The sequence below is a fragment of the Humulus lupulus genome, chromosome 2 (genome assembly GCF_963169125.1).
Source record: "Humulus lupulus chromosome 2, drHumLupu1.1, whole genome shotgun sequence".
Classification (NCBI taxonomy): Eukaryota; Viridiplantae; Streptophyta; class Magnoliopsida; order Rosales; family Cannabaceae; genus Humulus; species Humulus lupulus.
The window spans coordinates 95,022,868-95,048,982 of record NC_084794.1 but is presented as its reverse complement, the minus strand read 5'-3'; the positions used below and the strand labels follow the sequence as shown (position 1 = coordinate 95,048,982).

The 26,115-nt window shown below is 40.0% G+C and overlaps 1 protein-coding gene and 1 non-coding gene across 2 annotated transcripts; one reads left to right on the top strand and one right to left on the bottom strand.

Moving 5' to 3' along the window:
• Positions 1 to 4,286: 4,286 nt before the first annotated feature.
• Positions 4,287 to 8,927, top strand: LOC133814541 (uncharacterized). The gene is made up of 2 exons (XM_062247487.1): positions 4,287 to 4,639; positions 8,801 to 8,927. The coding sequence occupies exons 1-2, from the start codon at positions 4,287 to 4,289 to the stop codon at positions 8,925 to 8,927; spliced, it is 480 nt and encodes a 159-aa protein (XP_062103471.1).
• A 434-nt stretch (positions 8,928 to 9,361) lies between these two features.
• Positions 9,362 to 9,467, bottom strand: LOC133820626 (small nucleolar RNA R71). The gene has a single exon (XR_009887031.1). It is a non-coding gene; the product is annotated as a small nucleolar RNA R71 (small nucleolar RNA).
• Positions 9,468 to 26,115: the final 16,648 nt, after the last annotated feature.

Sequence of the window (26,115 nt, the reverse complement as noted above, 5' to 3'; positions counted from 1 at the left end):
AAAGTTATAATGTCATACAATCTAGAAAACTAAACAACTTGAAGAAAAGAATGGAAATCTTCTAGCCATACAAATTCGTCGTCCACCCTAGGATCATGCACTGCTAATCCATGTGCAGCCTTATAGGATGTACGACGTACGTGGATTAGGGACACTCTTGGAAAATTGGACAACAAACTTGCAATATCCTCTAACAAAGAAACTAAATTATTGCAATAAGAGGATGTTTGGAAAAGGAAGTCACAACTGCTATATAATATGTGGATTCAACAAAACTCAAAGAAAGACCTAGCATTAGGCTCAAATCTAGTGCTACCATTAAAGTACACAATTTCCGTGACAATCGAAAAGTAACCTACAAAACAAAATATCATACAAACACAACATTAGTAAAAATAAAAATCATTATAGAAAAATAAAATAAAATAAAGCAAAACCTCTATTGTAAATAACCAAAGAATATAATAAGAAGAAATAAAAAAATTAATTGAAAAATAAAATAAAAATAAATAATGAATATATTTCGTTACAACAAGAAATTTAATAGATAATAATTTTTTTTAAAATAATTTGTAAAAAGATAATATAATAATTAGTAAAAGTATAATATATTAAATTAAAAATAACTAACAATTTTTTTAAAAAAATCAATTGCTACATATCTTGAAAAACTGAAACAAATAATCTTCCAAAATAAATAAATAAATATAACAAAATAAAATAAAAAACTAAAACAAATATGAAATGAACTAAAATTTTAATGAATAAATAAAATAAAATAAATATTTTGAGAAAAAACTAGAAAACTTATTTTTTAAAAAAATCATCATTGAACATCAATCAAGAAGATAATTTTCTAACAAAAAAAGCACAACAATAAATATTACCATCAAATAAAAATCATACACAAAATAAAGACTTCATAGGTTGTCAATTTTCATTCACTCCATACAACAAAACTTAACAAAACAAAACTTAAACAAAACACAAATGAAACATTGACAATACAAAAGTAAAAAAAAAAGATGACAATATTATAAGATCTTTGGCATACACTTGAATATCTGTCAAGACTCAGCACTTAAGGCAAAGTGAACTGTCAAAACACAAATTTGAATAAGTATATATAGAAGTGATAGAAGAGATTCTTGTTCCAAATATTCTATGGAGAACTAAAGAGATAAGTGGAAATAATGCTCCAATTTCCCCAAAATAAGGTCAATCACTAAGTAAATTAGGTTAAACAAGGATAAAAATGATGATAAAAACTTGGGTTGAGTTCAAATTCATTTAGAGAAGGAGAAAAAAAAACTTTTTGTTTGGTAAATTTAAACCTAAAATTAGAGTAGAGAGGGAAAACGGTTGCAGTCATAGTTAAAAAAATAACAGATGATATTCTTTTTTGAAAAAGGGGAAAAATAATAGAAAAATAAATTGGTCGAATTCCTCTAAAATATCAAATGGTTAATTTTGAATTAGTAATTCAATTTCAATTGAAATAAATTTAAGGGTCCAAGAATCAAACTTTGTACCCACAGAGTGAAGAGATCAACACTATAAATCTCGTTCAGCAAGATCATTGGGAAAATCGAAATCCAATTACATTTCCAAAAATACAAGTGAAGACCCGAAATTTTCCATAAATTTACAAAAAAGATATATTTTTTAAGTGAAAACAGAAGCTTTAAGGCACAATTTTACTGGGTTTTGTCATTTCAAACCAGATCTATCAATTCGAATTACTATCCTTTCAAAAACATGCAGAAACAATTGATAAATTACTTTTTTTTTTTTTAAAAAGGAAAAAAGAAGAAAAAATTTGAGATGAAAAATACCTTGATAAAAAAAACTGAATCTAAATTGTGGTGGTGGAGATTCTTTTAAAGCAGTTGTTAATTTTTGTCATTGGACACTCAAAAAGGTATCGATAGAATTTTCTAGGCCTTAAAATTCTATAACTTTCTACAAGCCTTCTCTCTTCTCCAAACTCTCTAGATCTAATGTATTGAGAACATCTAGAGAGCCTAAATAATCAACTTGCGAATCCTACGTGCACACACACATCCTTGTGTGTTAGAGGAACAACTTGGAATGCTAAGGTGTGAGTCTTCACTATAGGAAGATCGTTAATTATACTAAAAGACTCAAGGAATCTTGATAAGCTTCAAGAGGTAATCAATTTTTCCTTGTATATGTTGATTTAATGTATAGATATAAGTATTGATTCTCGGTGGTATTAATGATTTTTTTTAACTTCCCCTCCCCACCATCCCCTATGTTCATGATTTTATTCAAATTAATACCAACAATATTGTACTTACTATTTAGAGTTGTAAAATTAGGGAGGTGACTACTCACTTTCCCAACATTCAATTTTTTTTTTCTTGATTTTAAGGTCTAAGCCTAACCACCATGGAAGAAAGGTCCTCCACCTCCGCTCTGAAGTTTATGTCACAATATTTTTTTCGTCTAAATCGCTTTGATGGGAACATTTTCGTTCATTAGTGTTTAACCCAATTTTGACTTAATGACGTGGCTTCTACCAAAGAGACACATGGCGTCATACCACATTAAATTCAGAAAGCTGGTAGTAAGGAGTAGCTGCTCGAGGAGGCTACATTAGAATATAACATATTGTTTAGCAAAGATGCAATAACCTGCTCGGTGATGGAGCATACTAGTACCATCCCATGAAGCTGCTCAGAGTACAAGACTTCCTTGATGAGCAGGACGCTTTAACCCAGAGATCTAGGTTTCACGAGATACAATCAAGTATCCCAAGATATTTATGTAACCCATATTTAAATTGTATTATTCCTATATTATTTGAATATGTAACTGAATGTATTGATCCCACACCTACACATGTAGGGCCTAGATTTTCTCGTAAGGGCCCATAGCCCATTAAGACTCTTTACAAATAAGGGGTTCATTCAATCATTAAGGCTATGAGAAAATTACAAGAGGAAATGCTAGAGATTTCTTTTGCAAGCACTTTACGTAAAAATCCCTTCGAATTGTATTCTTTTGTCAGCTTAAGAAACTCAGTTGAACCTTGTTTCTTCTTGATCTTGAGTTTGACAAGTCTTTGATAAATAAAAATGCAAGTGGAGTACGTAGGTCATTTCCAACTCTTGGTGTCGAACCACTATAAAATCTTTTGTGACGTTTTCTTGATTTCAGTCGGTATAATTTCGTTCTATAGTTTAAATTGACTAAGTGTCGTTGACCAAAATGCTGGTCAACATTTTGGTGCTTTCATTGAGAGTTGAAATCAAGATCTTATTCTATTAGATCCACCAAAACAATGGCTATCACTACTATAAGCCAAAGTCAATAACCACAAGGGGGGAACCCTGACACTGCCCAACCTGAATGCCCCTCGAGAAGTCAGATCCCTTCTTTGGACCCTACTCATCCATTTCATCCTCCATGAAACCTGCCTCCACTAGCCCAAAATACTGTTTAGAAATATTTACAAACTAAAAATATGATTAAAGTCGACTAAACGACAAATTTCGGACTAATACGAAACATCTACCAAAATACCCCTGGCCCTGGCAGCCAGGTAGGTCGAACATGTACACGCCGCTTCACACTCTCCGTACTCATGGTTCATCAACCTTTCCCTTGCCCTTACCTACACCATAGAGCACCCGTGAGTCGAATCCCAGCAAGAAAGCTCCACACAAGCAATCAACATATGCATAACTATTAATCAGCATATAACAAAGCAGCCAACAAGCTAAACACATAGCGCCCATGCCGTCCCATGCGCTTTACCAGGCTCTGGGTTCGCGGTGTACACCATGACGATGTCCCAGGCATCCGAGAAAGGTCTCACCCAAGCGACTTGCACTCCGCGTGCTTAACGCAGCTCCCAGTTCCTTGTCGTACTCGGCCTTCGCCGTTCCCGACCCTTGTCGTTCATTCACAAATATGCACACATAGCATAAAATTAACAAATACTTAAATATATATAAACATAATCAATAGGGCTACACCCAGCTACACAATTACATAGGACCATGCCCTGCAATACAAACTATAGGGCCACGCCCTGCTCTACGGGTACAACAATTTTTTTACCTGTGTCCCGAGCTTTCTGAGCACCGGTATCCTGAGCACAGTCCCCTAATCTTAGCCTCGCTGAAAACCTAGTCATAACGTATCAACAATAGACCTCTATAGATTGACAACGTAAGTATGCCAATTGTCGGCGGAGACCTTTAGAATTTAAAGTTAGGGAAAAGGTACTGCTAAAGATAGCTCCACAAAGAGGAGCTATGAGGTTTGGGAAAAAGGGAAGGTTGAGCCCTAGGTACATAGGACTGCTTCAAGTTTTGGGACGCATTGGGAAGGCAGCTTCTCGATTAGCCCTTCTGCCCACATTCTCTAGAGTTCACGATGTGTTCCATGTGTCAACCTTAAGGAAGTATGTGAACGACCCCACTCATGTGCTAAGTTACAATGAACTTAGCATATATCCTCATCTGAGTTATGAGGAAAAACCAGTCGCAATTCTGGATCGAAAAGACAAGGCGTTTGGAAACAAAACAATACCTATGGTAAAGGTGCAGTGGTGTAACCATGACATTCAAGAGGTGACTTGGAAGGTGGAAGCAGAGATGCGGGAGCGGTATCCCCATCTGTTTTGAGTTTCGGGGTCGAAACTTTTATAAATTATATGTATTATGACGTCCTGTGTTTTGAACACGCGTTAGTAGTCGATTCGAGCCGGTGAAGAATTATGTGGAATATTATTTTGATAAATGCTATTATATGAACTTGTGATAATTCGTGAAATTTTATAGTTTTTGTGATGATTTGGTAAATGATTTAGTTTTATGCAAAGAAATATTGGTCTCGGACCAAGGGGTAAACCCTAATGGGAGAAAAATCTCGGATTAAATAAAATAGGAAATACTTTGACATAAAAATATTAATATTTTGGCAACTGGGAATTTATTGTTGAGCCAATAAATTTTAAGAGAGTTGATTGAGGTTGAATTCCAATTAACCTGGCTTAAGAATGAAAATTTCTTGCTTGGGCCTTTAAGGGTTTTGGTCAATATGTGATAAATTAACAAAAAATCTTTGATAGTGTGACAAAAATTATTTTTGGTCACAAATTATTCAATTAATTTTATGCGTGAAATTTTAAAAACTATATGTTAAAATTAAGGGAAAAATTAAGAGCATAAAATTACCATAGGGCCCTTAAGTTCTATATGTGTGAGGTAACTTAAGCAAGGGCAAGAAGGTAAATTCAAAGGGGAAGAGAGAGAGAGGGGGCAACATAGACTAGGAGTAAGTCCCTAGGGCTCTCATAAGCTAGGTTACATACCCCAAAAGCTAAGGAATGTGAAAAGTCTCTTACCTTTTATACAAGCCAAAACTAATCATTTCTCAAAAAGAAAAACACTCTCTCAAGCTCTCTCTCTCCAAAATCGAATACACCTCTATTTTCTCCTCCATTGCTGCAAAAAAAATTCAAATCATAGAGAGCTAGTACTTGTAATGTCCCATAAAATTTCTTAACATAATTTGTCAAAAAACATAACTATTTGCTAAAAATAAGGTAACCGAAAATATATATAAATTTTTTTTTTCAAAACATGCAATAGTTCGAAAGTATGCACGTACTTAAAAGTGAGTTACAGTGTCATAATTTAAAAATATTCAACAAGACAAAAATAAATTTTTAATTATCATATGGGTTCTAGTCCCCAAAACATAAAATTCCAAAAAGGTCAGTCCACATGTACATTCTCGCAGATAAACTCCAGCGCTCACTGATCCACTTTGCTTTTAAGCTTACCTACAACACAAAAAAAACTAGGTAAGAGAAACACTTAGTGTAATGCCCTACTACCCAGGGACCGTCACACTGTGTATTTTAAATAGTGTTAAACTCGCTATACGAGCATTTGGCCATAATCGTGTAGCTAAACGTGATTAGCGGTTTAGGATTAATTTTTTTTGTCAAAGATACAAACGTTTCACTAAAACGTTTACTATGTACATGGGATCCCAAAATACATTTAAAAGTTTAATTATAATAAAAGAGTTACAACATGCCGACCTAAGCGACAAAATAGGGTTTGACCCTAGTTCCTCGACCGTGGTGGTCGAGCAGCCGCATATGTACACATCGTCACCTAAGCTCTCCAACTCAAGGTTGGTCCAACTTTCTTTTCCCTTTACCTGCACCACATAACACCCGTGGGCCGAGGCTCAGCAAGAAAACTTAAAAATGTTCATAAATAGTTAATAACATTGTACCAAATCACAATAATCATGTATAGCAGTAATAACCCTACTCATGCATGCATACAAGTATAAATAAATGATTATGGAATCATTTTTGCACAATGCTCTAGGATATGGGACTAATGAGTCACCCTGGGGCCCTCTACCTTGTCCTTTGTATAACTAGCTTTGGAGTTGATCTAGCGTACTCAGTGCTAAGTTGTCTTCGGCCAATAGATCGGTCAAGCTTATGATGCGCTCCTGGTTAGGCTAGATCATATGGACCAGCGCTTAGCGCGCTATCGCCATGCTTGACTTAATAAGTCAATGCCTTACGAGCATCGTTCAGTGTGTTAATGTCATCCTTGACTAAAAAATCAACGCTTTACGACTAGCACTCGCCGTGCTAATGCCATCCTTGACTAATAAGTTAGTGCTTTACGACCAACACACACCATGCTAATACCGTCCTTGACTAATAATTCAATGCTAGGATATGTGACTATTGAGTCACTTCAAGTCCCTTAGCCATATCCTCTGTATAAGCGTACCTGGCACTAACCAGCACTCAATGTGCTAAGGCCGTTCTTGACTAATAAGGCAATGCCCTGGGTCGCCAAGACCGTTACATTGTGTGTTTATAAAGGTGCAAGACTTGCTAATCAAGTCATTTAGTTAGAAGTGTGTTACTGAAACTATAATTGAACTAGGGTTAAAAGATTTTGGTCACAAAAGATAAATTTCATTTAAATAAATATTTCATATATGGGATCCCAAAAGAAATAAAGTTTAAGGAAAGTTTACAAAATTCCAGGAAATATACTACCAATGGTCACTCTAAGGGCAAAGTAGACATATTTGGTTCTCCCGTCCCTGTACCAATCCTCGGCCGTGGCGGCCAATCAACTGACTATGTACATTCAGCCCTAGAGCTCTCCTACTCAGGACTGGTTCACCTTGCCCTTGCCTTTACCTGCACCACGTAGCACTCGTGAGCCAAGGCCCAACAAGAAAACTATAATGCATAACATAAGCGACAACCAATAGACAGATAATTCACAAATCATCAATCAGATATACAACAGGTCATATTGCTCACATAAACAATGATACCAACCTACAAGCAAGTAATCAATTATTCAGATATCAAACTCATCACAATCATTAGTTTAAACAACAATAAACATATCACACCAAAATCTAGGGTCGATGCCCTTAGGTTGCACCCTCTGATTATGCCATTGACTCCAGCTCGCTTAGGCCGAGCTCAATGATTATGTACTTAACCTCAGCTACCAGTGGTCGAGTGATAAATGAGTTTTAGACTTATTTATCTATGTGTTTTTCAGGAAAAGTATTAGGTGTTTGTTTTGTTTTGTTCTATTTTACGTTTGTTTTTGTATGTTTTCAGGTTTCGAAGGGCTTAGGTGACTTAGGTGTGGAAACATTGGTGGAAAAATTGACAAAATGACAAAAATTGGTGGAAGACGGTGTTTCGGAGCACTTTCTACGACCTCAGGAATGACATCCTGCAACCGCAAGATATGTCTACAAATGAGAAAAACGCATATTTTTAATTAAGGGTGTTTTGGTCCTCTCATGTTTAAAAAATCATTAATTAGGTTTAAATTACGATTAAGGAGGCTGAGGAGTGCATCTATCATTTAGAGTTTAGTTTCTTCTTTTTTTATTTTTTAGTTTATGTTAATTTCAGGTTTATGGATTTCTTAGTGATGTTTATGAACTAAATTCTGTTTAGGTTTTCTAATTGACTCTCTTGAAACTCTGTTATGATTTAATGCATTTATCTATTTCTTCTTCATCTGAAATCTATTCAATTTGTGTTTATTGTGTATGTAATTGACTGCGCACCTTTTACATATGATTTATGAATTTGAATCAAAATCTGAAAAGTGAGATTTTAATATGCTAAAATTGAATAGACATAGATTTCAATTTAGAAGAGTATCAAATTGGTTTATGCAATTTAGGGTTGTATTCATTGCTTCCTATTGTTTGAATTGACCATAGAAATATAGGGAATTCACATTAGGTCAAGTTTTCTATCTCTTAACTCGAATAGTTAACACTTTTGCATGCCTATCATTTTAGTGAGAAGAGTTTCAGTAGTAATTGAATTAAAGAATAATAGAGTGGATAGTAAAGAAGATTAGGATTCCTAATTGTTTCATAGTGAATTTAATCGTTGTGTTGTTTTTATTATTTGATTTCTGCCATTTTTATTTATTTCTGTTTTCTTATTTGCAAATTTCACAAATCTAGTTTTCATTAGCCAAATAGAAACTAGAAATTAATTATTTGGTAATGGATAAATCAGTCTTCGTGGGACGATACTCGTTCTTATCGAGATCTATTACAAATTGTGATTACGTATACTTGCGTAGCTTTAATTTTCGCAACAATTTTTTGGCACCGTTGCCGGGGACTGAAAAATGATCAATATTAAAATAGTTAATTTTATTTCTAATTTGGCTGTTTTTTTTACATAATTTCTAATTTGTTTGGCTGCGGTTGTTCTTTATCTCAGGTATTTTCCTTATATGCGCAGTAGAAGGGAAGTTGACAGTCCAATTCTAATTAATCTTGAGATTGAGAAAGAGTGCAAGCGAAACAGAAAAATAAGAGGGCTGAAAGTTCCATTGTTGTTACAGTAGATATTAATAACAACAGTGTGGAAAACATGAGCGGGGGAGCACCACAAAATCATAATCCTGCCCGTCAAAGAGCTCTACGGGACTATGTACTCCCTACTATCACAGGGGTACACTCATCCATCCGCCCTCCAGTAGTAGAGGCAAATAATTTTGAGATCAAGCCTACTATATTGCAGATGGTCCAAACTGCTGTTCAATTTAGTGGCCTCCCCACTGATGACCCCAATATGCACATAGCCAATTTCCTAGAGTTGTGTGCTACTTTCAAGATGAATGGGGTGAGTGATGATGCCATTAGATTGCGCTTGTTCCCATTTTCACTATGGGAGCGAGCGAAAAGTTGGCTGAATTCACTTGAGGCCAATACTATCACCACTTGGGATACTCTAGCTCATAAGTTTTTAGCGAAGTTCTTTCCACCTGCTAAGGATGCTAAACTGAGAGGGGAGATCAATAACTTTTCTCAATTTGAGGAGAATCCTTGTATGTTGCTTGGGAGAGGTTCAAGGACTTAATCAGAAAATGTCCCCACCACGGTATTGAGAAGTGGATGTTGGTCCACAACTTTTACAATGGTTTGTGCGGTACCACTCGCACAATCATTGATGCAACAGCGGGAGGAGAGTTTATGAGCAAAAGTGCTAATGAAGCTTATGAACTCTTAGAGGAAATGGCCACTAATAATTACCAATGGCCAAGTGAATGAGCGGGCAGTAATAACACGGTTGCAGGGGTTCACGAATTAGATGCAATCACAGCCTTAACTGCTCAAGTTGCGTCTCTAACTAAGCAGTTGCAACAAAATACCATGTCTGTCCAGGTTGTGCAATCCTAAGTAATGTGTGAATTGTGTTGGGGGTCTCATCCTTTTGACCAGTGCCAAGATGTTTTAGATCCCAACAATGTCCCATTAGATCAAGCTCAAGTTCAGGCAGTGGGTAGTTTTCAGGGGCCCTACAATAACCCCTACTCTAACTCATATAATCCGGGGTGGAGAAACCATCCTAACTTTTCCTTGAGAAATAATCAAGGCCAACAACAACTGTTTCAACCATAGTATCAGCGGCCTATGACTCAAGCTCCACCACAAGCATCAATCTCTCAGCAACCTAGGCTGCCAACTCCTATAGAACAGCCTAGTGAATTACAGGCTGCCCTATTGACTCTCACCAATACTCAAACTCAGTTTATGACTGAGACTAGATCTTCCATCAGAAATTTGGGGATGCAAGTGGGGCAGTTGGCCAATATGTTGAATACTAGGCCTCAAGGGAATTTGCCTAGCAATACTGTGATAAATCCTAAGGAGCAATGTCAAGCTATCATCTTGAGGAGCGGGAAAGAAATTGAGGGTCCTTCTCTTAAGGGAACTCAAGAAAAAAAGGTTGTAGAAGAGGAGAGTTGTAAAAAAGTTGAGCCCCAAGTGGAGGAAAAGGTTACTGAAGGCCTATCAACCAAGGAGAAGATTCAACTGGTAGTTGTTGATTCTAATGTCAAAATCCCATATCCACAACGACTCCAGAAGAATTCCCTTGACAAACAATTCTCAAAGTTTCTTGAGGTGTTTAAAAAGCTTCACATTAACATCCCATTTGCTGAGGTTTTGGAGCAAATGCCGAGTTATGTGAAATTCATGAAAGAGATTTTATCGAAGAAACGAAGGTTGGAAGACTTTGAGACAGTGGCACTTACTGAGGAGTGCAGTGCAATTCTACAAAGGAAGCTTCCACAAAAGCTTCAAGATCCGGGGAGTTTTACTATCCCTTGTACTATAGGGAAATTTGAATGCAAACATGCTCTTTGTGATCTAGGAGCAAGTATCAATCTCATGCCTCTATCTGTTTTTTGGAAGCTTGGTTTTGGTGAGGCAAAGCCTACTACTATTACTCTTTAGCTCGCAGATCGATCAATCAAGCACCCAAGGGGAGTTATTGAAGATGTGTTAGTCAAGGTTGACAAGTTTATTTTTCCAGCGGATTTCATTGTTCTAGATATGGAGGAGGATACAACGGTACCCATTATTCTTGGGAGACCATTCTTGGCTACCGGGCAAGCCCTTATTGATGTGCAAAAGGGTGAGTTGATGTTGAGATTTCAAGGGGAAGAAGTGGTCTTTAATGTATTTAAGGCTATGTCTTATCCAAGAGCAAGTGATAGTTGCTTTAATGTTGATGTGATTAATGAGGTGGTTTCAAAAAAGAGGATTACTAATGATCCTCTTGAATTGACTCTGGCGTTGGGTGGTGATAATGAAGAGGAGGATTTGGAGACTCATGAGTATGTGAAATGGATCAATTCTTATGGTCCATATTACAAGAAGAAATTTGAAGAATTGGGGCAAGTGCCTGAGCGCCCCAACCATCTATTGAGAAGCCTCCAGTCCTTGAGTTGAAGTCTTTACTGGAGCATCTTTGTTATGTGTACTTGGGGGAGAAAGATATGTTGCATGTTATTATATCTTCATTGCTGTCAAAAGGTGAAGTAGAAAAACTTTTGAGGCTTTTGAGGGCTCATAAACGTGTTATTGGGTGGACTTTGGCTGATATTCGAGGAATTAGCCCTTCAACTGTTATGCACAGAATTCTTATGGAAGAAGATAGCAAACCTTCCATTGAAGCTCAACGAAGGCTAAATCCCTCTATGAAGGATGTTGTTCAGAAGCAAATACTTAATTGGTTGGATGCGGGGGTAGTCTATCCTATTTCTGACAGTTCTTGGGTGAGCCCTATTCAAGTGGTACCTAAAAAAGGAGGAATAACTGTGGTAAAAAATGAGAACAATGAACTCATCCCTACGCGTATTGTGACGGGATGGAGGATTTGTATTGACTACCGCAAGCTGAATAAGGCGACGAGGAAGGACCATTTCCCGCTGCCATTTGTGGATCAGATGCTTGATAGGCTTGCATGCCACAATTATTATTGTTTCCTAGACGAGTATTCAGGTTACCACCAAATTCCCATTGCTTCGGAGGATCAAGAGAAGACAACATTCACCTACCCATATGGTACCCTTGCTTTCCGAAGGATGCCTTTCGGTCTTTGTAATGCACCAGCCACCTTTCAAAGGTGCATGATGGCTATTTTCTCTGACATGGTAGAAAAAAGTATTGAAATTTTTATGGATGACTTCTCGTTGTTCGGATCTGATTTTGTTGAATGCTTGAATCACCTAGAAGCGGTTCTTAAACGTTGTGAAGAATCGAATTTGGTACTTAATTGGGAGAAGTGTCACTTTATGGTGAGAGAAGGGATTGTCTTGGGACACAAAATTTCTAGTAAAGGCATTGAAGTGGATCAGGCCAAGATTTCTACTATAGAGAATTTGCCACCTCCAATTTCAGTTAAAGGAGTGAGGAGTTTCTTGGGCCATGCGAGGTTTTATCGGAGATTTATCAAAGATTTTTCCAAGGTCTCGAAGCCGTTGTCCACCTTGCTAATGAATGGGGTACCTTTTGATTTTAATGAAGAATTTTTGACTGCTTTCAAGACTCTCAAGGAGAAGCTCATTTCAGCGCCTATAATGTGTGCACCTAATTGGGACCTTCCATTTGAGCTTATGTGCGACGCTAGTGATTATGCGGTTGGAATGGTTCTAGGGAAGCGAGTGGACAAGGTATTTCAAAACATATACTATGCTAGTCGAACTTTAAATGATGCTCAACTTAATTATGCAACAACAGAAAAAGAACTTCTAGCTATAGTTTATGCTTTCGATAAGTTCCGTTTGTATTTAATTGGCAATAAGGTGATTGTGTACACGGACCACTCCACAATTACATATCTAATGACAAAGAAAGATGCTAAACCCCGTCTCATTCGGTGGGCTTTATTACTCCAAGAATTCGATATGGAAATCCGAGATAAAAAGGGTACCGAGAATCTTGTGGCGGATCATTTGTCTAGGCTGGAAGTTGAGGAAGATCAAATTACCAAGAAAGTGCAAATCAATGATTATTTTCCAGATGAGCAATTGTTTGGGTGAGTGACAACACCAAAGCACCATGGTATGCAGATATGTCAATTTCCTCGTGGCCAAGGTTGTGCCTCCTGAGATGTCTAGAGCATAGTTAAAAAAAATTTACTCTGAAATCAAACATTATTATTGGGAGGAGCCCATCCTCTATAAACATTGTGCTGACCAAATAATTCGTCGTTTTGTACCGGAAGATGAAATGATCTCTATTCTCACCCATTGTCACACTCTTCATTGTGGGGGTCATTTTGGTGCTACCAGGACAGCAGCAAAGGTATTGCAATGTGGTTTCTTTTGGCCTACTTTATTTAAAGATGCAAATACTTTTGTTAAGTCTTGTGATAGATGTCAACGTACTGGTAACATATCACGAAGAGATGAGATGTCGCTGAATGTTATTCTTGAAGTTGAGTTGTTCGATGTGTGGGGGATAGATTTCATGGGTCCCTTTCGATCCTCCTACAATAACAAGTATATACTACTCGCTGTGGACTATGTGTCTAAATGGGTGGAAGCAGCGGCGACTCCTACAAATGATGGTAAAGTAGTTCTAAATTTTCTGCACAAGAATATTTTTGCTCGGTATGGAACTCCTCGAGCTATCTTAAGCGATGAAGGGAGTCATTTTTGTAATAAATGGTTTGATGCTTTGCTTGCTCGTTATGGAGTACGAGATAGAACTGCTTTACCTTATCATCCACAATCTAATGGGCAAGTGGAAATTTCTAATAGGGAGGTCAAGAGCATTCTTGAAAAAATAGTTAATAGCTTAAGGAAGGATTGGTCTAAAAAGATTGATGATGCCTTATGGGCTTATAGAACGGCATTTAAGACTCCCATTGGCATGTCTCCTTATCGGTTGGTTTTTGGTAAGGCTTGCCATTTACTGGTGGAATTAGAACATCGAGCGTATTGGGCAATGCGAAGGTTGAATATGGATTGGAATGCAGCAGGGAAAAAGAGGCTAATGCAATTGAATGAACTTGATGAGTTTAGGAATGAAGCCTATGAGAATGCTAAGATTTACAAGAAACGCACCAAGAGATGGCATGACAAACTTGTCTCGAAAAGAATTTCAACCCGGTCAGCAGGTATTATTGTTCAATTCACGATTGAAACTTTTTCTAGGAAAATTGAAATCAAGATGGTCGGGTCCGTACACAGTAGTAACAGTGTTTCCTTATGGATCGTTGGAGTTAAAAAATCGAAATAATGAAACATTCAAGGTGAACGGTCAACGAGTGAAGCCATATTTTGGTGGTCCTATTGATCAAGCCAAGTCCATTATTCTATTGAAGCCTCTCTGAAGAGGAGTTCAGCGTCCGACTAAATGACGTTAATGACAGCGCCATTGGGAGGCATCCCAAGTTCATTTAAGTTCTTTAAGTTTTTAAGCGATTTTAGTTGAGACAATTTTTATTTTATTTATTAGTTTTTGGTTTATTTTATTGTAAATATTATGGTTTTGTCATCGAGAAATACGTGAAAAAAAAAGAAGAAAAAAATAAAGAAGAAAAGAAGACGAATAAAAATTGATGAGAGTGTGGTTTATAGAGCAATCCTGCTACCGCAGGAATCACTTTCTGCGGCTGCAGGACCAGAGATCTGGGCGAAATGAACGCTATCCTGCGACCACATGATGAGCATGTTGCGGCTGCAGGTCCAGAGCTCCACGCCAAATGGGACAATTCCTGCGGCCGTTGGAACGATATCGGTCTTACCGAAATAAACTACAAAAGCAATTATGTATATTTGCGTAGCCTTAATTTTCGGAACACCGAGCCGCGCCCTATGCGCAAATATTGATTCCAGCACTCTTAGGCCATTTATCACATGTCCCCATGACATAATACCATCTCATGACATCACATACAAATATAGGGAACTCTTAGTCCCAACATAACCACATAACCGGGTGTAGTTTCTTACCTTTGATTCCGAGCGCTTTGGTTAATTGAAACGATCATTGAGCACGATCCCATCCGAGCCCTAGCGTACACCTAGTCACAAACATAACATAGAATCCTCATTAACATTCAATTCTGTAACCTAACCTCGAGACCAATCCCGAGCCCTCGGGAAGCCCCAACTCCACCAAACAGGGTGGTGGAATCAAACCCCGAGCCTCCGAGCGAAAACCCTAAGAAAATACCCAAAAATCCATTTATGAAGGCAGGGTAGCGCTACAGTGTCACAAGGTGGGCGCTACAGAGCTACAAGTAGAGGAAAAATCCCCCAGAAAACCCAGACATATCGTTGTAGCGTCTACTGCTAGTGCTACAGCGCTATAGACAACACCAAAAAATCCCCTGAGTTTTTCCTTTGAATTTCCCCAAGCCAAAACTCCCTAAAACCCCTCCAAACCTCAACCACACTTCAAATTAAGCCTACCATCCACTACATCTCATCCCACATGGCCCAACAACATCAAACTTGGCCACATGCATCATTAAACACAAAAAAATAAGAATTGTGTTTGAAACCCAAGAACTCATCAGAAAAAACCAGAAACAACCTAGAAACTCAAATGATCAAGTCCAGAATTGTTACCTTTAATGGAGAATTCAACCCTAGGTTTCCCTTTATGCTCCTCCAGTCTTTAGCTCCTCAGTTCCTAAAGCTCAAATCCCTTCATTTCCATCCAAAAACTCAAATTCAAAAACAACTCATCGAAGTCAGAAAATTCAAACCAAACTCTTTAAGCTTTACCTTAATTGAACTTTAATTCCAGCTGAACTTCCTAGCTTCACCAAGGACCCAAGTTCCAAGCTCTAGCCTAAGCCTCCTCTGAGTTTACAGCCTCAAATTCTAGAAGAAATGGTGAAGGGAGAGGAAATCGTGTGGGAGAGCAAAGAGTCCTTGTTTTTCTTCTTTCTTTCTTTCCTTTAGTTTCTACTATTTTCTACAACTTCCACTAAGTATAAAAAGTAGTATAACCCTTATCCTTTTTCTAACTATCAAATGACCATTTTTCCCTCCCATTAAAACCTAAGCCTTTAAACATTTTAAGGGCATTTTGGTCATTTGTTCCCAATTCCCGCTAATTCCTCAAGTGTCCCTAATAATTACCGCTTAAATCCAGTCACCTAACTAATCACCAATTATTTTTCCCAATGTCAAATAGTCTCCAATATATTTCCCAAATTCCTAGAAATACCCCTAGGCTCCCCCGAGCCGAGTATAAATCCCCACTGTGACTATTTCTCTAAACCGCTCACTAGGATCGCCTTGAGTCACCAGCTGCAAATATATCCACATAATAATGTGGTCTCAACAATTTATCGCAAATAATCACGCTTATGCCCTCAACGGGCAAAAATTACAAATATGCCCCTATAAGCTAAGCAGGGCCTACATGTATACTAATACTCATAATCATGCATCTCATATATCCATATAATCATATAAGCATACTCATCACATAATCATGCATTTAACTATTTAAATCACACATAAACAAATTATGCCTTCCCGGCACACTAATCAAGGCCCTTAAGCCTTATTAGTAATTTTGGGTCGTTACAAATAAGCCAATGCTAGGATATGTGACTGTTAAGTCACCTCAGGTCTATTAGCCATATCCTCTATATAAGCGTACCTGGCACTAACCAGCACTCCACGTGCTAAGGTCGTTCTTGACTATTAAGTCACCCCAAGTCCCTTAGCCCTATCCTTTATATATGCGTACTTGAAGCCTCTGGTTCGCCTAACCAAAATGACTACTGCTCAGCACTATTACCGCTCTGGACTACTAAGTTAATGCATTTCGACCAGTGCTCAGCGCTATTGCCGACCTTGACTGATAAGTCAATGCTTTACGACCAGAGCTCAGCGTTATTGTCATCCTTGACTGATAAGTCAATGCTTTACGACAAGCGCTCAACGCTATTGTCATCCTTGACTGATAAGTAAATGCTTTACGACCAGCGCTCAGCGCTATTTTCGTCCTTGACTAATAAGTCAACGCTTTACGACCAGCACTCAGTGCTATTGTTGTCCTTGACTGATAAGTCAATGCTTTATGACCAGCGCTCAGCGCTATTGTCATCCTTGACTAATAAGTCAAGCCTTTCTCAATAGGATGCTACAAATAGGCATATATCATATGTCAAATATCCAGATATAAAGCATTCAACATGCATAATCATAATCATGCACATTTACAGAGACTCAAGCTCTGATCAATTCCATATTCAACATTCAGGCCATGCCATAATCACATGTATCACATGCATCACATGTATCACATACTGGGTGAAGTTTTCTTACCTTTGGTCAAAGCATAGGTTACCAATAAATGACCCTCAAGCATGATCATGATTCTGAATCCCCTAGCGCTAACCTAGTCACAACCATAATATAGAATCCCATAAAAATCGAGTAAATAAAGGCTTCCAGACTGAGTCCGAGCCTCCGAGACGTCGAACCCTACCAAATCAGGTAGTAGGATTTATTCCGAGCCCTTAGGTTTAAGTTCCCATGAATAAAACCCAACCTGACCAAAATTCTCATGCAGGGTGCGACTTAGCCCTGGGGGTCGTGGCACGCCTCCCAGACAGACAGCCCTCCACTTGGGCTTTAGGGCAAGGGCCGCGACTTACCCCCTAGAGTCAAGGTGCGCCCCCCAGGCAGAACCCCTCCTGGTCCTGGGTTCACACAGTTCGCGGCGCCCAAGAACAAGGCTACAACCCGACCTCGAACCTAGCCATTTTCTCCATTATTCCCATTTAACATCCTCATTAAACCTAACCAAACATATCCAAATTCCAAAAAAAAAATGTTCCCAAACTTCCCACTGGCCTAAAACCATCAAAACCCAAGCTTCAAATAACTCAAAAACTCATCAAAACATAAAATCCAATCAAATCTTAAAAACTCGAATACTCTAAACTTAAAGCTTGGACTACCTCTGGTTGAGTCATTTCCCAGTTAAATCCTCCAACTAATAAGCTTCTAATCTTCCCTAGAACCATTATGACTCTAACATTAATTGAATCTGAGTCCTAAAACTCGAGTTTCCTTCGAAAATGCTATCAGGAGTCAAATGAACGAAGGGAAGAGAGAGAGCGTACTGAACGTTCTTTTTATTTTTGACAGGTTACTTTGAGCTTAAGTAACCTCAAGCAAATCCTAATGCTCATGGTTCTAAAATGCCCCCCGGGGTAAAATAGTCAAAATTCCCAGAATTTCCTCCTTATCTCATTAACTCCCAATATATCAGCAAATATTTATTCCCATTACCCAATATCCCGGTAATGTGCCAAATACCCAATATACCCCTTGACTCACCACAAGTCAAATATGGGTTTCGTTGTGACTTTCCCACTAGCTTGCTCCCTAGGATCGTCTCGTTTCGAGTAACCGAACCATATCCACATAATAATGTGGTCCTACACATATATCACATATATGTCAAATATACCCATAACGGGCCAAATTACGACAATTTCTCTATAAATTAGAAATGGGCTCACATGCATATTTAATGCACATAAACATGCATATCGAGTCGTATTATAATATAACTCACATAATCACATAATGATACACATATATGTCACAAAATCAAATAATCTCCTTAATTTGTCATCTTGGCCCCCTAATCAAGGCCCTAAGCCTTATTAGGAAATTTGGGACGTTACAATTAGTAAGAACAACTTAACAAACATAACCACATAAATAGAGCAAGAACTTAAACCAACTGTAACAAGGAAGATAACCAACCAAGAATAGGATTATGGTGAAACTGAAACCCTAGCATACAATTTAAGAATATGCGAACGTTCTGGAAAACTTATGGTCATGCCTCATAACAAAAATTCATATCCTGAAAATACACCTACACGCAGAAGATCCCAGAGCATACATACAATCTTGATTGGTAACATACATAACATTATTAACCTACTTAACATTCTTATCATCCATACTTAGTTTTCTTACATACTCATTAATCTTAACTTACATACTTACTCATTCATCTTAACATACATACTTACTTACTCATTCATCTTAACATACATACTTACTTAGGATTCCAAAGGAACAATCAAACATAACTTCACATATCTTACCATAGCGTCGACGAATGTAAACTAGTTACACTGGTTACCCAGACTCCTAGAAGAATTCGACATACTTTCATAGTCATAGAGATTTGATTCCGGAATCAACTTACTTATGTGTCACGAAGCTTAACCGGACTCTTATGTCATGGGTGTTAAACCAGACTTCTTACATATCGCGGTGGCCAACCGACCTTAGTTACATAGTCACCGGTGGTGAACCGATTTCTTACTTAGTTTCCGGTGGCTAACCAGAGTTCATAGTCGTCATGGTAGCTAGACGGACTACTTACCTTAGTCAAGAGTATGCAAATCCTCTAGAAGCACGGTCTTGAGTAAACCTCCCGAGACTAGTTCTAATTATTGGCTTATATCTTAGCTATCTAAACAAATCATAATCGTGTTATAGCCAAAAAAATCATAAGTTTTCTTACCTGGATTCCTTAGCGCTTGCTTGTGGAAATCTTCTATCCAGAAGCAAGCCTTCCCACTTAGATAACATTGTAGTGAAACCACACAGTGACTCGGATTAATTATGGCAATTATCTAAGATTGTTCATTTGTAATTTAGGCATTGAAAGTCTAACTTAATTCTTCTCATGCATTAGCGTTTAGAATTTTTTTATTCTCAAGGGTTGGGGTAAATTGGTTTCCATAACTAGTTTAAAAATAGGGTCCTTAGTTATCTTGGTCCCCAAGACGTACCCTTGAGTATTTGTAATCGTTAATTAGCATGCGTAGTCTTAAGTCAAGTAGTAGCGGGGTCTACTACGTGTTCTTGCAAGTTTTGTAAAAACGTCATTAATTCATCTTGTTAAGAAAATACCCTTTTTTATTTCTTACTAGAAAATACCATCAAGGTACCTCTCTTAGGGAGAATTAGTTAAAAATTCTTATTCTTTTTAATTTCTTAAATTATTTTGAAAAGAAATACCCTTTTAAAAAAGTGATGACCCTCTAGAAGGATTTTTTGGTCTATTTTTAAGGAAATCATACTTTAGTGTTTATTTTTCAAAAGTGGGCAAATGGATCCATTAATTATTTTTAAGAAAACTTTTCTTTAATGAATTTAAGGAACATTCTCTAACCAAATTAAAATGATTTAAAGTCCATTAGCAACAAAATTTGTGAATAAATAGGTTTTGTAGAAATTTGTTATGAAAACCTAATATTTTCTAAGTGTTGGAAAATTGTCCTTTTTGTGACAAAGTCCCAACTTTGGAATGCTGTCATATCTAAACCGCTTACTGTTTGGGCATAAAATTTTACAGTTTCAAACCTTGCTATAAGAAAAAAAAATCTTACATAATTTCCGCTCAAACAGAGCTCTCTTTCGCAATGAAAGTCATTCACAAAAACCTTTACTTAAACTGTCCAGCTTTTGCAAAATTCCAGTTTTAAACCCCCAACTTTGAAAATCATAACTCCGAAACTACAAGGAAATTTTATAAACTGCTTCATGAGCTTAATATTAAATATCTAGAGAACACGCAGTAAAAATTTCAGCCAAAAATAATAATTTTTACCCATTCAACTAATTATTCAAAGTTTTAAGGTCGAAACTGCCAAATCCTAATCCAGCTTGCACTAGATTCACCAAAAGCTCATAACTTGAGTTATATGAAATATTTTTCAGTTGTTCAACATGTTAAAATCATGTACTCTTTCCAAATAATGCATTACAAAAACTTTCATTGAATAATTACGTCATTTAGGTAAGATTTGGCCATTTGGAAGCCACTGTAAAATTTTGGCAGCATGCATGCATCAATAAATCCTATGGAACTTTGGATTCCAAGCTACCAAACACCACATAAACCACATGCATGCATCATAAACCAACTAAATAACCTTATTACAACCCAAATAACTAATTTAACTCACAAAACAACAATCAAACTCAGATTTTCTAAAGCCATTAAAATATTATGGTAAGAATCAAGATTTTTACCTCTTTATGCTTGATGAAGGGCGTAAGCTTCTAAGGTTGGCTTTAGACTTTCCCCAATGTTTCTACACCTCCAACAACACCCCCAAACCATAAATATCAGATTCTACTCAAGAAAAGTGAGTATAGACTTAATAGAATAAGACTTAAAACTCTGGAAATGACTTTTACCTTAAACTTGGTGCAAACTTGTGTATGCAATAACCAAGATTGCATGTACTTGGAATGGGCTCTATGGACAGCAGCAAGTCTTGTTCTCCTTCAATATAAAGTAGATAATAATGGAAAAAGATTAAAAAAATGGAAAGAAATGGAGGAGGAGTTGTGATGTGGAGATCCTACAAGAAGAAAAAAAAAAAGAAAGGATTAAATGACTTTCCTTGGACTTTGTTTGAGCTCTAGGGTTATGTAAATGTGGAATTTTTTCCTTGTGAATTCTATTCACGAGTGAAGCTCTATACTACGAGACATCCTGAAAGGTCACCCTCACTAGGCGAGGGACTTCGGCCACTTGCCAATCCAAACTTCACCCTCGCTATGCGAGGGTCCCCAGCTGGTCATCCGCGTGCGCCCCATTCCAGCAGGCATCAAGCCTCGTCTACACTCAGGAGAAGAAGGTCAGCCTCGCTACACGAGGCACCCTCGTTATGCGAGGGTGAGGCTTCGTGGTGGCATCCATGCCCCTAGCCTCGCGACGCTGCACTCGGGGGAAGGAAAGGCAGCCTCGCTATGCGAGGGTGCTGCCTTGTTACGATGCCTGTGTCCTGAGCCATGCCTACGCCTGGGGGAAAAGGACCAGCCTCGCTACGCGAGGTACCCTCGCTATGCGAGGGTATGGCCTTGCCACGACGTCCATACTGCGAGTCTCGTGTCCATGTGACCCGCATAAGCCAGCCCTGACCCTTGACACCTTGACTTCTCAAGACATGCATAGGTTGAAGCCTCCTTGGCATAGGCACGAGATCACTTGGGGGAATCTTGTTGACATGTCTAACGAACATGGAGCATTGAACGGGAATTGATGAGGACAACCGAGTACGGAACACGTGCGCTGACACGGGGTGTACGATTATGGAAAGAATAGAGGCACGACCCTATGATCTGCGTCTGAGGAGTAGTGGCGGTACGGACCTGTACGAAGCATAGTGGTACCACTTGGACACCCCCGACCATACGCCAGAGCCGACAGTACTTTGTCCTGGGCCACGACTCTGACACCATCAGGGTAGACACCACTACGCCCTGGGCCACTACACTATCAGAATACCTGTGTACATCCCTGTGGTCCGGGACCTGTTTGTATCCTGGGCCAATAGAGCCCCTCCCCCCTATAAATAGGCTCCAACCCCTCAGGCTAAGGGGTTGGAAAACTGAATGTAAAAACGAGACTTAAGAAATATATGCTTCTGGTTCTCATGCTCGCCTGAGTTTTTCTCCTGTTTATTAGAGTTCTTTCTATCTAATTCATAGCTTCCTAGAGTATACAGATTGAAGTTTTCTAACCATCAATCGTTGATGAGTTCTTACCGTCAACAGTTTGGCGCCGTCTGTGGGAACGTAAGCACCAAGCTACTGTTCTTCCATTACTTCCGGCAAGGAGAAATGTCAAGACGTTCGAAGCGACTCAGGGAGCCTCGAGAGGTGGAGGTCCACCTTACCGGAGTCCAACTGAAGGCCTCCATGATGGATCCACCTCCACCCCGAGACGCAGAGCTCCCAAGGGACCCTGAGGTTCACGATAATGACAGGGAGGCCTCGTCACCGGCCCCCCCGCCTGGTGAGAATCCTCCAAGGACAACTACTGTACCACTCGGGAAGGCCAACGAGTTCCCTCCCCCTAAATCGCTACAGATACCGAACTCCGGCCGGCAAAGACCCGGGCCCCTCGACGGGTAGACATGATAAGCAACCCCGGGTCCATTCCGTGAGCTCGAGTTCTAAATCTCGTTTCTATGAAGAGGAGATTCATGAACTGCACCGTAAAAACCAAAGACTGGAGACTACCTTGGAGAACATGCGGGGGGTGCTAAATGGCCTGGTGCAAGGAAAGTCGAATGTGACCCTGCCCAAGAGGGAAGAGAAGGGTCGGGAAACCACTGTCCGAGTAGGCGACGGGAGGACCAGGCACTCCACCAGTAACACCCCTAGGAGAGAAAGGCCGAAGTCGGAGGATGAGCCAGTGATATCTAAGACGCAAAGAGATGCTCCAGAGACTCGGGGAGAAGTGGGAACTATTTTCGGAGGTCCGGGGTTTGGAGGGGACTCCCGCAGAGGACGAGATCGGTATGCTAGAGAAGCCAGGCGAAGTCCACCACCCTGTGTCATGAGTTTGGAACAACGACCCCCAAAAAGCTTCAAGGGAGAAAACGATTCGATCACCTTCACTGAGGAGGACGCACGGGGGGTACACTTTCCCCACAATGATCCGCTGGTGTTGACAGTTCAATTGGCGAACATGCGTGTGCATCGAGTCCTAGTGGACAAGGGGAGCTCAGTGGACATCCTATATCGCCCTGCTTTGGAAAAGATGGGACTGGGCATTCGTCATCTGAAGCCCTGCCAGTCGTCCCTATACGGATTCACAGGGGACTCAGTACAACCCCTTGGAATGATCGAACTGACACTTACCATGGGGGAGCAACCCCGACAAACTACAGTCATGTCTAACTTTGTTGTAGTAGATTGTGCATCAGCTTTCAACGCGGTATTGGGGAGACCCTCCCTGAAAGAGTTGAAATCCATAACTTCAATATATCACTTGGTTGTCAAGTTCCCGACTCCAGGAGGGGTCGCAAGTATGAAGGGAGAACAGAAGGAGGCGAGGGAGTGTTACAACACCTCACTCCGCACGCCTGTAAAGCCGCGTGAGCCAATGGCCATGGTGATACATGAGGCGCTATGTACGCCCACAGGGGGTCCACAGGAGCTGGACCCTCGGGTCGTGGATGAGTCAAGAGCAGCACCAGTGGAAGAAGTAGAGGAGGTTACAGTGACGAAAGAACCCTTAAGGAAATTGAAGATAGGGAGGAGCCTGCAAGGTGACGTGAAGGAGGAATTGATGAAATTTTTGAAAGATAATCTAGACGTGTTTGCATGGAGTCATGAGGACATGGTGGGCATAGACCCCAGTGTGATGTGCCACCACCTGAACATCTCCCCAGAAGCAAGGCCCGTCAGGCAAAAGAGGCGGGCGCTAGACCCAACGAGATACGCAGCATTAAAGGAAGAGGTCGACAAGTTGAAGGCCAACGGGTTCATCCGTGAGTCTTTCTACCCTGTGTGGGTATCAAACCCAGTACTCGTGCCGAAGCCAAATGGGAAGTGGAGAACTTGCGTCGATTTCATGAACTTGAATAAAGCTTGTCCTAAGGACAGCTTCCCACTTCCCAGGATAGATCAGCTAGTAGACGCGACAGCAGGACATGAGTTACTAAGTTTCATGGACGCCTACTCAGGATACAACCAAATCCCAATGAACCCGGCAGATGAAGAGCACACGTCATTCATTACAGACAAAGGGCTCTACTGTTACAAGGTGATGCCCTTCGGGCTCAAAAACGCAGGGGCCACCTATTAGAGGCTGGTGAATAAAATGTTCGCCAATCAGATAGGAAGGAATATGGAGGTGTATGTGGATGACATGTTAGTGAAGACCAAAGAAGCAACGGAGCTCAACAAAGACCATGGTGAGATGTTTGACACGCTAAGGAAATACCGGATGAAGTTGAACCCAGTCAAGTGCACCTTCGGGGTATCCTCAGGAAAATTCTTGGGCTTCATGGTCAATTCCAGGGGCATCGAAGCCAATCCTGACAAGATAAAGGCACTAATAGAGATGAGCTCGCCAAAGAATAAAAAGGAGGTGCAGTGCCTAACGGGAAGGGTAGCGGCCCTTAACAGGTTTATCTCCAGGTCCACTGACAAGTGCCTCCCATTCTTTGACATCCTCAAAGGGAGCAAAAAGTTCGCTTGGGATGAAAGATGCGAGGAAGCATTCGTCAAGCTGAAAGAGCACTTGGGGAAGCCACCCCTGTTGGCAAAGCCAGAGAAGGGCGAGAAGCTGTACCTGTACTTAGCAGTGTCTGAGCATGCCATCAGCGCAGCTTTGGTTAAGGGAGAGAAGAAGCAACAACAACCTGTATATTATATCAGCAAGCGTTTGGTGGACGCGGAGAGTCGGTATCCAGAGATCGAAAAGTTGGCCTATGCGCTAGTGGTGGCTTCGAGAAAGTTGAGGCCTTACTTCCATGCACATACAATTGAAGTCCTAACAGATAGTCCGTTGAGACAGGTCTTACATAAGCCTGAGACTTCGGGGAGACTAATGAAATGGTCGATCGAACTAAGTCAATTTGATATTGTATACACTCCAAGGGCCTCCATCAATGGACAGGTGCTGGCAGATTTTATAGTAGAGCTCACCCACCAGCCGAATGAAGGAAGGAGTGAAGGAGGGGAGCTGTCTGTTATGGAGAAAGAACTAGGAGGTGTAGAGGAGTGGAGTTTGCACGTTGATGGGGCGTCAAATGAAGGAGGATCAGGAGCGGGCATCATGATGACTGGGCCCGAGGGACATAGAATGTATTGCGCAATCCGATTTGGGTTTGAGGCCTCCAATAATGAGGCAGAGTACGAGGCGCTCTTAGCTGGCCTGCGTTTGGCCCAGGAACTGAGAGTGACGCGCCTTCAAATCTTCAGCGACTCTCAGTTGGTGGTATGCCAAGTAAAGGGAGAGTACCAGGCAAGGGGACCCAAGATGGCAGCATACTTGGCGAGGGTGAAGGGCTATCTGGGGCAATTGGTGGCATATACTATAGAGCAAATCCCCAGAGAAAAGAACACCCATGCCGATGCACTCGCAAAGCTGGCATCCACCAAGGATAGTGATGTCTTGGAATCAATACCCGTGGAGTACTTACCAAAACCCAGCATCGAAGGCGCAGACGTGCACATGATTAGCGTCCCAAGGGAATCATGGACCGAGCCAATCAAGAGGTACCTGGAAGAAGGAACCTTGCCTGCGGATAAAAACGAATCCCGGAGATTGGTGTACAAGGCCGCAAGATACACCCTGGTAAATGGGGTCCTTTACAAAAGAGGACTCTCAATGCCACTCCTGCGGTGTGTAGAAGAAGAGGAGGCGTTGAAGGTGTTACAGGAGATACATGAGGGAGAGTGCGGCAACCACGAGAGCGGACCC